The 15423-nt window shown below is 43.2% G+C and overlaps 1 protein-coding gene across 1 annotated transcript in view; it reads right to left on the bottom strand.

The window, feature by feature from the left end:
* Tnrc6b (trinucleotide repeat containing 6B) overlaps positions 1-15423 on the bottom strand; it is a 241956-nt gene that overhangs the window by 14678 nt on the left and 211855 nt on the right. Inside the window, exons 14-17 of the mRNA XM_013024871.1 lie at positions 13266-13391; positions 4191-4322; positions 3787-3882; positions 3464-3647 (exon numbers count right to left, since the gene is read on the bottom strand). Coding sequence (XP_012880325.1) covers positions 3464-3647; positions 3787-3882; positions 4191-4322; positions 13266-13391 — 538 coding nt within the window. The remainder of the gene's footprint in view (positions 1-3463; positions 3648-3786; positions 3883-4190; positions 4323-13265; positions 13392-15423) is intronic.

Raw genomic sequence — 15423 nt, forward strand, 5'->3', positions numbered from 1 at the left:
GATGCAGTTAGGGAGAGGTTCCAAGTTCACGGTGTGATAAGCCCTGCTTAAGACTCAGTTGTAGGGATCTTAGCAATAGTCACAGTGAGCAACATTCCCCAAGGTCCCACCACACAGCACTGCAGAGGTGAAAGCACACAAACACTGGTAAGAATCTCACGGGGGCTGGGAAGGTGGTGCTTGCCTTGCATGCCTGAGGCCCTGGGTTCGATTCCTCAGCACCACATAAGCAAAAAGAAAAATAAGCCGGAAGTGGTGCTGTGGCTCAAGTGGTAGAGTGCTAGTCTTGAGCTGAAGAGCTGAGGGACAGCCCCCAGGCCCAGAGTTCAGGCCCCACGACCGGACCCCCCCCCAAAAAAAAAAGAATCTCACGGGGCTTCTCATCTTGTTTTCCACTTGAGCGAGAATGTACATAAGGATTCTTCAGCCAGGCACCAGTGGCTCAAGCCTGTAATCCTAGCTACTTGGGAAAGTAAGATCTGAGGACTGTGGTTCAAAGCCAGCCTGAGCAGGAAAGCCCATGAGACTCTTATCTCAATAAACTAACAAAAATTCGGAAGGAGAGCTATGGCTTAAGTGGTAGAGCACTACCCTTGAGGAAACAGCAGCTTAGGAACAGTGCCCAGTTCCTGAGTTCAAGCCCTAGGACAAGGAAAAGAAAAAAAATTTTTTTTCAAATTGACTCTCAAGAAGTGAAATTAATGCCAGGCGCTGGTGGCTCACACTTGGAATCCTGGCTACTCAGGTGCTGGGATCTGAGGATTGCGGTTTGAAGCCAGCCCAGGCAGAAAAGTCCCCATGAGACTCTTCTCTCCAATTAACCACTCAAAAATCAGAAGTGGAGTTGTGGTTCAAAGTGTCTGTAGAGCATTTGCCTTGAGCGAAAGAGCTCAGGGACAGCACCCAGGGCCTGGGTTCAAGCCCCACAACCACCAAAAAAAAAAAAAAGTGAAATTAAAGAGTGCAGGGATGAAGAACAAACAGCCACTGAGAAATGACAATGATGGAGAATGAGTGGAAAGCCAGCGGTGGTAACAGTACTTAAGATACTTTATCAAAACCAAAGTTCCTGAGAACCAAGTGTTTTCCTTGTATTTCTCTAGTTCCCAAATTCATGGCCTTCACCCCATTCAAACAAGCCATTAAGTTCAGTTCATTCCATATTCATACAGAGCCTAATTCATGCCAGGCTCTGAATTGGGAGCCAAGGTACAAGTAGAAAGAACATGTCTCTTGCCTTTGCTCAGACTTATTTCACCAGAACATGCCTTTTACTTACCATTCTTGCAAGTACAACTGACCTCATCTGTTTCTGTCACAACCTCATTCTCCACCACACACTCCTTAAGTCATCTTCTATTCATCACTACTGGCTCAGTTCTTATATCCTCCTAAGACTAATTATGTCTCTACTTCCTTTCTCTCTTATGTCCACTTATTTTGTTGTGCACTGAAAACAACTATGGGTTTTGGTGGTGTCACTCAGTGCCTGGCATGGATGAAGCTTCATCCTAACTCTACAGGCAGAGTGGGGGTCTGGAGGACTACTTTTATAACAGAAACATCTCCCTATAACTGCTGATCCTTCTACAGTACCATGCCAGTACGAACATCTTAGATATGCATTTCCCTTCTTCCATGTTTACAATTCCCATGCCACAGCACTATTCTTCACTAGGCATACCAGAAGAATAGTATAAAATTGGATACATTTTTATGTTTTTATTATTCATTAATTGTTAGTATTGGAGCTTGAACTCAAGGCCTTGTCCTGAGCTTCAATGGCTTTACTTTATCACATTAGCCATACTTCTACTTTCTGCTTTTTGCTGGCTAATTGGAGTAAGAATTTTATGGATTTGTCTGCTTGGGTTGGCCTCAAACTGGCTTAGAACTGCAATTCTCAGATCTTGGCCACCTGAGAAGCTAGAATTATAGACATTAGCCATGAGTAACTAGTTAAAATTTGATATGTTAAACATAAAAATAAAAAGACAAAGAAAATTGTTACTGGAAATGCCTTTTTTCTTTTTGCAGCACTGGAGTTTGATTTTAGGGATTTATGTTTGCTAGGTTGACACTCTACCCCTTCAGTAGTCATACATATAAGATGGGAACAAAGTTGGACACTGGTGGCTCATACCTGTAATCCTAGCTACTCAGGAGGCTGAAATCTGAGGATTGAGGTATAAAGCCAGGCTAGGCAGGAAAGTCTGTGAGACTCTTATCTCCAATTAACCATCAGAAAACCAAAAACTGGAAGTGACACTATGGCTCAAAGTGGTAGAGCACCTTGAACAGAAAAAATTCAGGGACAGCACCCAGGCTCCAAGTTCAAGGTCTACCACTGAGAAAAAAAAAAGGGGGGGGCAAGAATTATCACATCATTTAATTATCTGGATTTCTTTTCAGATATAGGTCCTTCCCTCTGGCTCAATAACAACACAATTTGTTCATATCTGAACATTTAGATATGTTTTCAATTATGCTAAAAGCAATGAATAGGAAACTACAAAAGAATCAATGAGGATTGCTTCAGCAGTTATTCTATTTTGAGTTGTGTGTGTGGTACTGGGTTTTTTTGGACAGTTGTGGGGCTTGAACTCTGGGCCTGGGCTGGGGTTTGACCTAAGGGCCTTGAACTTGCTTGGCTTGCTTGCTCAGCTAATACTTCATCACTTAGGTCATTTCCAGTTTGGCTTTTTTGCTACGATTTGAACCATTCTTCCAGTTCTGGCTTCTTGCTAGAACCCTGATACTCAGATCTCCTCAGCCTCTAGAGTAGCTCAGATTACAGTCTTGAGCCAGCAGTGCCCAGCTCTTGTTTAGTTTTAACTTTTATTTTGAGTCACTGTTGCCTTACTGACTTGATTCTGCTTACAGCACATTTCTCATTTCTAAAAGCGTTATGATTTGCCTGCCAAAAAATTCTTAATGAATGTCAAAAGTATAGCCTTACTTGTGCTAATTCTATTTAAATCCTATGAAATCATAACATTAGATAAGTTTTTTTATCTGCCTTAAAATTTTAGTTTTTCATTTTTCCATGGCAATTTTATCACTTGAGTCAAACACTTCAACTTGTACATATTTTAATAGATTACAACATAAGCCATTTGTAGCAATCACAGCACATGCAAACACTTCAACTGGCTTTCAAAACCTGCTGTTGGAAGGAGAGCAGTTTGGCCTTTACAAACAAGTTACACTATTAGGCTGTGTTAGAGCCAGAGCGGCTGGCCTGTCTTTGCTATATACTAGCTGTGTGGTGAGCCTTGGAAAGCAATCAGGGCTTGAGAGCCTCAGACTTCACAATTTCATCTGCAACCAGGGAGAACTGTTTTCTGCCTTGTAACCTTGTACAGCTATTGTAAAAATGAAGGGTCGTAAGAGTTCAACCCCCATTAGAGGCTTAGACAAGTGGATTTTGAAAAAAAGGTACTTTTGACTATGACCAACATACCAGAACCATATCCAGGGATTGGCCCTTTGGTCTGAAGGTCTGGTAGCCCCACATTCAGTGCGTTGGGTACCATGTTGTCCAGATGTGGCTTGGGCCCAACCGGATGAGAGGGTGAGTGCTTCATGCTTGGTGGCCGCTGTTGCTGCTGTTGCTGCTGCTGTAGTGCGCTCACCATTCGAGCCAGCTGAAGGCATAGCAGCCAGATCAAGGAGGAGCCCAGGAGAAACAGAGACACACAATAAGCCAGTGCTCCAAATGTCTCTCTAGTGGTTAAGCCAAGAGGCAGTCTCAGAGCCCCTGGGAGACCCTCCCCACCGAGGTACCTGCTGTTCTTGCTGCTGGCGCACTGCTTGAGAAATCTTTCTCTGGTTCTGTAGCAACTGCTGCTGCTGCTGCTGCTGCAGGAGAAGCTGACAAGCCTGCAAAACCCAGAGAGAAGAGAAGAGGGGTCCAGGGCTTCCTCAGACTGACTGGCTGAGAACACTGGAAGGGTTTCGACTGCAGCGCAAGTCACTGGTCAAAAGCATCGGTAAGGGAGGCACTGATGAATTCCTGGTCTACCGGTTAAGTTTACTGTCAGGCGGAGTGATATAGCAACCTTGAAGCATGCTCAGTCATTTGTATTCAAGTTTGAACATAAAAAGTGACAAACATAAAAAGTGACAAAGACACAGAAGATAGGAAGCTAATGACCTTTTTAGCTACAGGAAGCGCACTTGCTACTTACCAACTGGAACTGGGGGATTTGTGGAAGCTGGCTCAGCATGGCAATTTGTTGAGGAGATAACTGGGGCCCCACGTTGAAAAGACCTGGATTCAGGCCACTGTTGGGAAACTGCTTGAGCATTGAGGCAGAAACCTAGTCAGAAAATAGGCAGGATGGGGTGGATTTCTTAGAAATTATCAAAACATTTTTTGCCCTCCAATAAGAATTTTTTTTTGGGGGGGGGTCTGGTTGTGGGGCCTGAACTCTGGGCCTGGGCGCTGTCCCTCAGCTCTTCAGCTCAAGGATAGCGCTCTACCAATTGAGCCACAGCGCCACTTCCGGCGTTTTTTTCTTTTTTGCTTATGTGGTGCTGAGGAATCGAACCCAGGGCCTCATTCATGCAAGGCAAGCGCTCTACCACTGAGCTACCTTCCCAGCCCTCCAATAAGAATTTTGACAGAATTAAAGCAAGTACTGTGAGTTTTTTCCCCCCTCAAAAATATTTGTGAGAATGAAATCGAAACATCAACACTTTGTGTTTCGAGATGGGCTCTTTCTATATGGCTCCGAATGGTCCAGGATTACTTGACTCAAACAATCCTAGGCTATCTCTGGCAGTGAGATTTTCTTTTGACTTTAAAATTTTCTACAATAAAAGAATAATTTAAAATTAGGAAAGTGTCTTCAAGAAAAAAATTATAATTGAAAAACTATTATTAGAAATGTGCCATAAAACAAAATATACCAAACAGCACAGAACTACTGAATACTTCCAAAAAAGTGTTTCTTTTTATACAAATAAGAACAATAGATAAATAGGAAATACACAAAGAGCCTGGAGGTTACTGGACTGGGTGGCTCCTTCTCTCTGGTTTTCTGGAGTGAGCCAGGCAAGGCTGCTGGTAGCACTGGTGACAGAACTAAGGACTTCCTCCCATTTCTGACCAATCACTGAAGGTGCCTTCAGTGGGCTGAAATGAGATTCCCTGCACCATCATCTATGTAATTGGCTGCTCAGCCAGGCCAATGAGAGTAAAGATAACACTCTCCTCTGGTGTGGAACACAGCACTGATCAAGAGTTCAGCACTAGTGGGGCATGGTGGTGAGTACCTCTTGTTCCAGCTACTCAAGAGGCTGAGGCAGGAAGCTTGTTTGAGCTCAAGAGTCCTGGACACCATTTTGGGCAAAACAAAAGATCCCATTTATAAAACACCCAAAACAAAACTAGGTGTTGTGCTAAAGCAGCCTGCCTGGGCAGTCCAATTTCCTAGCAGCTTTGTTTCCACCAATGAAGATGTGGATGACACCACTACCGAACGGCTCAAATGCTTGTCTGAGCCCCTACAAGACTTGCTGGACTTGAGGCAGATGTGACAATCGTGCAAATGGAACACACACTCCAAAGTTCCCCCAAATAACAACCATTTTTCATGGAGGCACACATTGGAGTTACATTGGCTACAAGCCGAGGGGCACCCAGACTTCCAGCAATGGCCACAGCTAGCTGAGAAGCTGGATGGATTCTCCCTCACAGTCTCCAGTGGGAAGCAACTTGTAACTATCAGAGAATGAGAGACTAGTTCTGTTGTATGAAGTCACAATTTGTAGTAAGTTGCTGTGGCAGCCCTAAATGTCTTTTTTTTTTTTTTTTTGGTCCGGTCGTGGGGCCTGAACTCTGGGCCTGGGTGCTGTCCCTCAGCTCTTCAGCTCAAGGCTAGCGCTCTACCACTTGAGCCACAGCGCCACTTCCGGCTTTTTTCTTTTTGCTTATGTGGTGCTGAGGAATCGAACCCAGGGCCTCATGCATGCAAGGCAAGTGCTCTACCACTGAGCCACCTTCCCAGCCCCGCCCTAAATGTCTTTAAGTGTAAAGCACAAATCCGATAAGTGCATTAAAGAAAGTAGAATTTCAGTAATAATGCTAAGCACTAACTACATGATAAAATAATATTTTAGATAGACTGTGTTAAAGAATATATAATTAAATATAGTTAAAGGGTAGTGTGTATAATGATGTACACTGCTAAAATATATTTTAAGCTGGGAGCTGGAGGCTCACACCTGTAATCCTAACTTCTCAGGAGGCTGAGATCTGAGGACTGCGGTTCAAAGCCAGCCCAGGCAGCGAAGTCCCCGAGACTCTTATCTCTAATTAACCACCAGAAAACCGGAAGTGGTGCTGTGGCTCAAGTGGCAGAGCACTAGCTTTGAGCTGAAGAGCTGAGGGACAGCGCCCAGGCCCAAAGTTCAAGTCTCACAACCGAAAAACTTTTTTTTTATTTTTTTGTGTTCTCTTCATTTTTACATTTCACAATTCAAGTTTTAGTACAATATCTGGTTTATGTTGTATTTTAATTAAACTGCATTGCTCTAATCATGAAGCAATTTCCAAATTCCTTTGCAAAATTTTCATCCATGATTCACGAGACTGCCTTTGCCTAGTCTGCTTTTTAACCTGCTGGCCTCCAAAATAAATAGCTGTGACTTGCATTTCTCCTCCTTTCTCCATTCACTTTTAGCAGCTGGTTTCTGGATCAATCCTCCTCTCTCTGCAGTCTAGGGGTGGAAACCATCCTGTTGACAGCCATATCTGTCACCCTCCCCCTCACCAGACCACTCCTCAAATTAAAGAAACCACCAAAGCAGACACCAAGAGAAGTGCAGCCTATCAGACAAGTAGGAATATCCATAGCAGTACTATTTATAATAGCAAACAAAGAGAAACTATTTATGTTTAGAAGCAGAAAAGTTAAACAAGTTATAATACATTCATATAAAGGGAGACATATGAACCACAGGTAGGAAAATTGTAGAAATAATGTCAAGCAAAAATAAGAAAAACAAGGGGAAGTAGGCATATATTATATGGGATTATTACATAAAGTACAAAAAAAGGTAAAATAAGACAAATTATATTGTTTAATGATACAGAAAGACAACAAAAAAGCAAAGAATGGCATCTGTCTATCTATCTATGCATGCTGGTACTGGAGTTGGAACTCAAGGCCTTGTACTTGTGTGGCTTGCTTGCTCATGGCTGATGCGCTACCATGTGAGCCATGTGCATTTTGCTAGTTATTTTGGAGAGAAAAGTTCATGAACTTTTATATCTTGCCTGGCTTTGAGCTGCAATCCCCCCAGATCTCAGTATATAAACCATCTGAATACAATTTTACGTTTAAATAGTGTTACCACATACGTTGTAGAACTTGCCTGCTGAGATAATCAATGTTATACTTCTGAGGACTTCCTAACTAGCCCTGCTCAACTCTTCTGCAGGTTGCACGCATGCACACACTCTTCCTCTTTTGTTACAGCAGGACTGGAGAGAAGTACTATTAAATTCCTGGCAAACGGCTGCCTGTACCTGGGTTGCAGCATAATTAAAGTGCACATCTGCACATTCCTCTTGCACAGAGTTAATTATGCTGGCTTAAAACCCCTTCAGTCTCCAGCTGAGCAGTAGAAAGTGAAGCTCTTGTAATCAATATGTACTTAATGAAAGCACTGCAGGTACAAAATGACAGCAATTGAAGGCAAGACAGAAAGCCTGCTGGAATGTGTTACTCTGAAGACTTGAGTGACAGGAGGGACAAAGCAACTGTAAAGACAAGATGGTCTTAACAACTCCCTAGCCCCAGTGTTGTGGACAGAACTTAGTTCCTCACATATGTGAGGCAAACACCTACTACCCAGCTATACTCTCACCATTGTAACAAATCTTAGACAAGTTTCAGTGTCTGCTGTCTATACTTACATTAAATACTAGCTGCCCTTGTAAAGTGGTCCAAATGGATTTGAAATCCAATGTTTACAAAAACTTTTAAAACTGTTCATGTTTGCTGGATGCTGATGGCTCAGACCTATAATCCTACTCAGGAAGCTGAGATCTGAGGATTGAGATTTGAAATCAGCACCTGCAGGAAAGTCCATGAGATTCTTATCTCCAATTAACCACCAAAAAGCCAGAAATGGAACTCTGGTTCAAGTGGTAGAGCACCAGCGTGGAGCAAAAAAAGCTAAAGGACAAAGCCCAAGCTCTAAGTTCAAGCGGCGCGCGCGCGCGCACACACACACACACACACACACACATACTTTCAAAGCCCAAGCGCACACACACACACACACACACACACACACGCGCGCGCACGCACACACTTTTTCTCTGATCCAATTTTTATTCTGGGCAAGTAAGTTTGGAAAACAAGCCAGGTATGGTGATGCTTACCTAAACCAGCAGAGGCAAGAGAATCACAAGTTCAAAATAAAACAAATGTATAATATGATAAGAATTTCCTAGCAGCATTACTTACAGTGAAAATTTAGAAGTATTTTTTTTTTGGGGGTCCGGTTGTGGGGCCTGAACTCTGGGCCTGGGTGCTGTCCCACAGCTCTTCAGCTCAAGGCTAGCGCTCTACCACTTGAGCCACAGCACCACTTCTGGCTTTTTTTTTTTCTGCTTATGTGGTACTGAGGAATCAAACCCAGGGCCTCATGCATGCAAGGCAAGCGCTCTACCACTGAGCCACCTCTCCAGCCCCAATTTAGAAGTATTTTAAAAGCCAGTAATGCTGGAAAGAAAGTGTCAAGTAAATCATAGTACACATACCTGGTAATACATCAGTAAGAATGATCAATATGGGCTAAGGCTGTAGCTCAGTGCTAGAGCCCAGGGCTCTCTCCCCAGCACCAACAGAAAACAAAACAAAACCTACTTAGTAAGTATGAAATCCTAAGTTCAAACCAGTGCTGCCAAAAAAATTACAGGAGGACAGGAGAAAACACTAAGCACTGGGACACAATTTCAACAATAGCAGCTTTTAGTGAACTGTATGCCTGTACTTGTACAAAGTCTGAACAAGGGTTGAGAATTTCTAGAATTTTTTTTTGCATATACAAGTTTTTTTGTTTTTGTCTTTTTTTTTTTTTTTTTTACCAGTCCTATGGCTTGAACTCAGGGCCTGGGCACTGTCACTGGTGCTCAAGGCTAGCACTCTATTCACCACTTGAGCCACAGTGCCACTTCTGCTGTGTATGTGGTACTGAATCCAGGGCTTCATGAATGCTAGACACTCTACCAATAAGCCACATTCCTAGCCCTGCATATGCAAGTTTTCAGTGTGGCTACCTTGTCTTAATTTTTAAAAAGAACTATTCCACTTTTTTTAAAATACAGAAATGTCATTTTATTTTTTTGGGTCCGGTCATAGTGCCTGAACTCTGGGCCTGGGCACAGTCCCTCAGCTCTTCAGCTTAAGACTAATGTTCTACCACTTGAGCCACAGCACCACTTCCGGCTTTTTTGCTTATGTGGTGCTGAGGAATCGAACCTAGGGCTTCATGCATGCAAGGCAAGCACTCTACCACTGAGCCACCTTCCCAGCCCTGGGAAAAGGTTCTGATAAGGTGGTACTGACATGGAGATCCAATGGGAATAAAGATGGAGCCGAGGGGCGATCAGAGGAAGAGTGTCTAGGGGCAAGACTGGCATGTAGGGCCAGTTGGCTGAGAGGAATGAATGTAGGAGACAGGTCACCAAGAACCATGAACACTGCCCTTGGTGAGACAGTAAGCTGCGATGGGACTCCGTGTAAAGGAGCTAGGTGGTCTATCTAGTGTTCTAGAGTAGTGCCATGGCAGAACTTTCTGCAATATTGACATAGTACCATTTAAATTTAAGCTACATTTAAATTAGGCTACATTTCAAGTGTTCATGTGCTACTGGCAATGGCTTTACAGGACTTGTTTGACTCAGGCTGGGATGAACAGGGTGGGGCAGGCAGGAGGTCCCCAAATAGTCTAGGAGTTAGGGAGTGGCCCGACCAAGGACTAGACCAGTGGAGGTGGTAAGGGACAGAGCCTTGATAAAGTGTGGAAGCAAGGGTTTGTTGGATAGAATACAGACCTTGAGAGGGCTGGGACTGTGGCTTAGTGGTAGAGTGCTTGCCTCGCATACATGAAGCCCAGGGTGTTTGATTCCTCAGTACCACATACAGTAAAAGCTGAAAGTGGTGCTGTGGTTTAAGTGGTAGAATGCTAGCCTTGAGCAAAAGAAGCTAAAAGACAGTGCCCAGGCCCAGAGTTCAAGCCTCAAGACTGGCATTAAAAACAAACAAACAAAACCATATAGACCATGAGAGGTCCCATCCTGGCCTGAGCCTTTGGTCTGAACCACTGCAGAATGGGGCCTACTTACTTGGATGAAGGTGTTTTTCAGAATAGGAAGCTCAGTTGGTATGTTAACTGGAGATGCCTATAAGGCATCCTAGTGAAGATGCCCAGCAATCCTTGAAGCTGAGAAAAAGTGGGGGCTACAGACACAAATTTTGAACGTAAGTCACTAGGTGAGATCATCAAGAGAGGTTTAAGAGGTGAGGCTGGAAGCCTGTGACAGAAAAATAACCTGTAAAGATGGTGGAGAGACAAGAACCCACCTAGTGCTGGAAAGACAATTAAATCAGAAGGGAGAAAGGGTAAGCGCTGCCCACATACGCTAAAAAGAGGCAGGAAGGCACGACAATGGAGTCCTGTACCATGGAGATGAGAGAGGAGCTGGTTACAAGAGTGCCCGCATATCATCACTGCCTGGCCTGTGCTCCTGCGCTCTGGAGCCTGCACCAGCCCAACACAGCCTCCATCTCTGCTAGTGTTAGAGCATTATGCTGTGACTACACAGATGAAAGGCCTTGTTCACCCTCCACTATCTCTAGCAATAGTCAAAATTTAGGGTGCACATAATAACTACCTGAGGTGATCAGGCCAAGGTAGAAAGTCAAGAGCAAAGTAAACAAAGCTTTGCCAAATTCCGCTGCAAACTCCTCTAACAGAGATTCTGTTGCTTCACTGGAAGGCCAGTTTAATCTGTCTGTGTCTAGAAACTCTGACTTCTTCTCCAAGACTCAGTTAAAATGTCACTGCTAGGGAAAAGCCTCAACCAATTCCAGAAATTCTGTTGTCCATGCTTTTCTTTTTAGCAGTACTGGAGTTTGAACTCAGGGCCCTGACCACTTGAGCCACTCCCAGCTCTTTGCTGCAGTTATGTTTTTGAATAGGGTCTTGTGTTATGTTCATCTTAGGACTATAATTGTCCTAATGTCATTTCCCACACAGCTGGATGACAAAGACAAGTACATGCCACCATGCCCACCTTTATTTGAAATGGGGTACTGTGACATTTTTTTTTTCTTATGTCTGTCGTGGGACTTGAACTCTGGGCTTGGGCGCTGTCCCTGTGCTCTTGAGCTCAAGGCTAGCACTCTACTCTACCACTTGAGCCACAGCACCACTTCCAGTTTTCTGGTGGTTTATTGGACATAAGAGTCTCACTGACTTTTCTGCCTGGGCTGGCTTTGAACAGTGATCCACAGATCTCAGCATCCTGAGTAGCTAGGATTACAGGCCTAACATTTTGTTTTATCAGGTTGATCTTAGCTCATGATCCTCTCTATCTCCACCTCCCAAGTAACTAGGATTATAGGAATGAGCTGGCCTAGCTTGTTAACTGAGATAAAGTCTTGCTAACTTTTTGCTTGAGTGAGCCTTGAACCAAATCCTCCTGCTCTTTACCTCCTAAATAGCTTGGATTACAGGCAAGCGCTACCACTCCTGCCTCTACTGAACCTTAAACTGTACAAGGGACACCTCATTGTAACATTTCTATATACGCATATAATGTATCGCTATCAACTCATCTCTCTATCACTCATCCTTATCCCTCACTTTAAAGTAACTTCAATAGATTTCATCTTTCTATTTTAGGAAATAAACTTTGGCTATATTCATCCTCATTCACCCTCTTTATTGGCCTTTCTGCTTCCTGTTGGTACCAGTTCCATTCTCCAACAGAGATTGTTTTACATTCTTGTTTTTTTTTTGGGTCCGTCGTGGTGCTTCAACTCTAGGCTTGGGCGCTGTCCCTGTGCTCTTCAGCTCAAGGCAAGCGCTCTACTGCTTGAGCCAAAGCGCCACTTCTGGTTTTCTAGTGGTTTATTGGAGATAAGAGTCTCACAGACTTTCCTACCCGGGCTGGCTTTGAACCGTGATACTCAGATCTCAGCCTCCTGAGTAGCTAGGATTACAGGCGTGAGCCACCGGCGCCTGGCTGAGATTGTTTTGCATTCTTGTCCTTCATTTTTTCAAAAGTGTGTACTAAACTGCACTCAGGGATTTCCCATGGCATTTTTGGCATATATGTATATTTTCATCAGAATCTCTCTGCTGAACATGTCATACAATATCTACCACACTTACTATCTGTTGTCTACTGGGTTTTCAGAGCATGTGTAACTTCCCTGACAGTGAACTGAGCATCTCTGAGGGAGAAGCAGACCTAAACATTTCCTGTGACATCTAAGGACCAAATCCTCCACACAGCTGCTCCATGAGTAAGATGTCCGCCCAGGCATCTTTGTTTTTTCATTAGTTCTACAACCCCAGAGTATCAGCTCAATAGTTTAGCAAATAGCTCCTCAGAATTTTTCAAAATAACCTAGAATCTGGAAACTCTCTTGTTCAAATGTGGGTGAATCCTTGAGGACAACCAGCCTCCGAGAGTTGTAGCATTTCCATTAATAAAGTAGTCTTACTTATGTATATAAATATTACAAAGATAACTAGGAGAAGATGTAAAATGCTTTTCATGAAAAAATATCTACTGTGTTTGCATGCATGATGCAATAAAAGAGATGTGATATTTTGTTCTAAAAATCTTGAAGTTGGTTTAATTTTAGACTAGTAATCATCACTCTGTTCATGCCTATAAAACCAGTCACTTCTCATTTAGTAACTGGTAACCACCTTGTCTTTAAAATCAAAAGTGTGGACACAATGGCCATGAGTGGCTCACACCCATAATCCTAGTTACTAAAGAGGCTGAGCTCTGAGGATTGCAGTTCAAAGCCAGCCGGGGCAGGAATGTCCATGAGACTCTGATCTCCAATTAACCCGCAAAAAAGCTGGAAGTGGCGCTGTGGCTCAAGTGGTAGAGCACCAGACTTGAGCAAAAGAAGCTCAGGGACAGCACCTAGGTCCCATGTTCAAGTTCCAGGACTGGCAAACTACAACAACAACAACTGTGGACCCGTGAAATTGCTTACCTGGGGGGAGATAAACTGGGGAGGCACTTGCGCCCGGAGACCAGGAGAAGAACTCAGTGGCTGCACTGGTGTGTGCAGACCCCTCGATTGTGCTGTGCTGTTTCCAAATAAACCATGATTGCCGCCCTGTAGAAATAAGAGCACCAGTAAGGCTTTTTGTCAATGAGAGCAAATGCAAGTAAGAAGCAATTTTGGTTTCTGTCCCTCAGAAGAATCATGGTCTGTGTTCCATGCAATCACAGCATTGTATAACTGAGATGCTTCTCATCTGGGAACGCTGGGGCAGCTATGCAAATCAGTTCACAGGCATATCATTCACCAGCTGTGCAGGCTAATGAACTCTACAAACTGAAAGAGTTAAAACTTAGCCAGATGTTAGAATCGGCACTACATTTTCTTTTATGACTAAAAGGTATAAACTGTAAGATTAAGCTCAACGACTTTGTGTTTTAGTGGTACTGGGGTTCTCGCTTGCCAGGCAGGTGCTCTTCTATGGCTTGAGTACCCTTCCAGCCCTCAATGAGGTGATCAAATTTGTCCTTAAACTTGATCTTAAAAGGCACCTGCATAAAAATACACGCTTATCCTATCAATTGTAAAATAACATTACAATGGACTAATTGAACCATGTCATTACTGCCATGGTGGTGAGCCTATTATCATGAGGACCCTACTCCAGCCTGAACCCCTTTCTTTACCCAGGACTTGTGACCCCTTCTTTACTAGATGAGTAAATGTCAATCAATCACACAGTAAGATAAAAAGGGGAGAAAGGGAAACAGTAAAAATTGTTTCAGGGATACTAAAATGAACATTACTCACCTGTAACTTCTCATTCCAATGTTTGGATATCAGTCTAGTTACAAATAAGCTTCACCTCCTGATTCTTGAGGGCTCACCTCACTGAGCACCTCACTACCCTTCCACTGAGTTGGAGAAAGCTGGGCTCAAAGGGTGATTGCACCTTCCTGATTTTGATAACCCAACACTGTTACCTCCTTTGCCTAAAGTTACTTTTTAAATTTGTTTTAGAGATGGGAGGGGCTCTCCCTCAATGGAGCCCAGGGCTAGCTTCAAATTTGTGCTCTTCCTGCTTCTGCTTCCTGAGTGCTAGGGATACAGTAGTAAGTCACCTTGCCCCATTTCCTGAGGTTCTTTTCTACATCATATCCACTTGATCTTTTCAAGACCTGGGTCAGAGGTCACTGTGAAGGTCTTCTTCTCTAAACCTTCTTCCCCATTCCACATGCATTCCACTAGTTCATCTCTGTGTCATCCAAGCACTGGAACATCGTGATGATACCATCAAACTGTTAAGAGTTACTTTCATTCTACCTTTCACCACCAGCTCAACCCTTGAGTTTTCCTACTCCCAGAGCCCTAGTCTGTAAGATGGACATATCATATGAGGTATCCTGAAACATCCCACCGAGCAGCTTCAACAAAGAAAGCTGCACCACTGTTTAAACTCAGCATGTGAACTCTCAGGTCACCACCTTCAGCTTGCCATAGGGATGACTATTTTAAAGAATTTGTTAAAAGCACCGTAAAGTTCTAGAACATTAAAGATACTTTGATGGCTTTAATGATTCAAAAATAGATTAAAGGGATTGCTTTAGGCAAATCAATAAACTTAAAAGCACTAAAAATAAAAATGATTATAAACAAAGTAGAAATGGCAATTCAAATCTGTGTGTTTCATAAAAAGAAAAAGAAACCCATCATGAATTTTATGTCTTCAAATGGTTGCTTAAATATGAGAAGATCTTTAATTCTAGAGACTAATACTCCTACTCATCCTGTCTAAACTCATCAGATTTGTCACATGAAGGATAGATCAGTTCTAAGTTTTCTTTGTTCTGATAACTGGATGGTTTGACTGAACATCACCCAAAAAAGAGGATTAAGTTTAAAGTAATGACCTTGATACTAAAGGTCATTTATTCACCACTGGTCCTTAGATGGTGAAGTTATAGGAAGCTATAATCTTTGCCAGAGTTTGTTTTGGCAAGTATGAAATTACGTTTTTAGTGGGGAGATGCTGGGTCTTTAAGCCGGGGCCTCACACAACTCCTGAGAGTCATTCTAATGCTACTACAGACTTTGAGATGAAAGCTTGCTATGGAGTTGCCAAGACTAGCCTTGCACCTGTGGACTC

The sequence above is a fragment of the Dipodomys ordii genome, unplaced genomic scaffold, assembly GCF_000151885.1.
Source record: "Dipodomys ordii isolate 6190 unplaced genomic scaffold, Dord_2.0 Scaffold79, whole genome shotgun sequence".
Classification (NCBI taxonomy): domain Eukaryota; kingdom Metazoa; phylum Chordata; class Mammalia; order Rodentia; family Heteromyidae; genus Dipodomys; species Dipodomys ordii.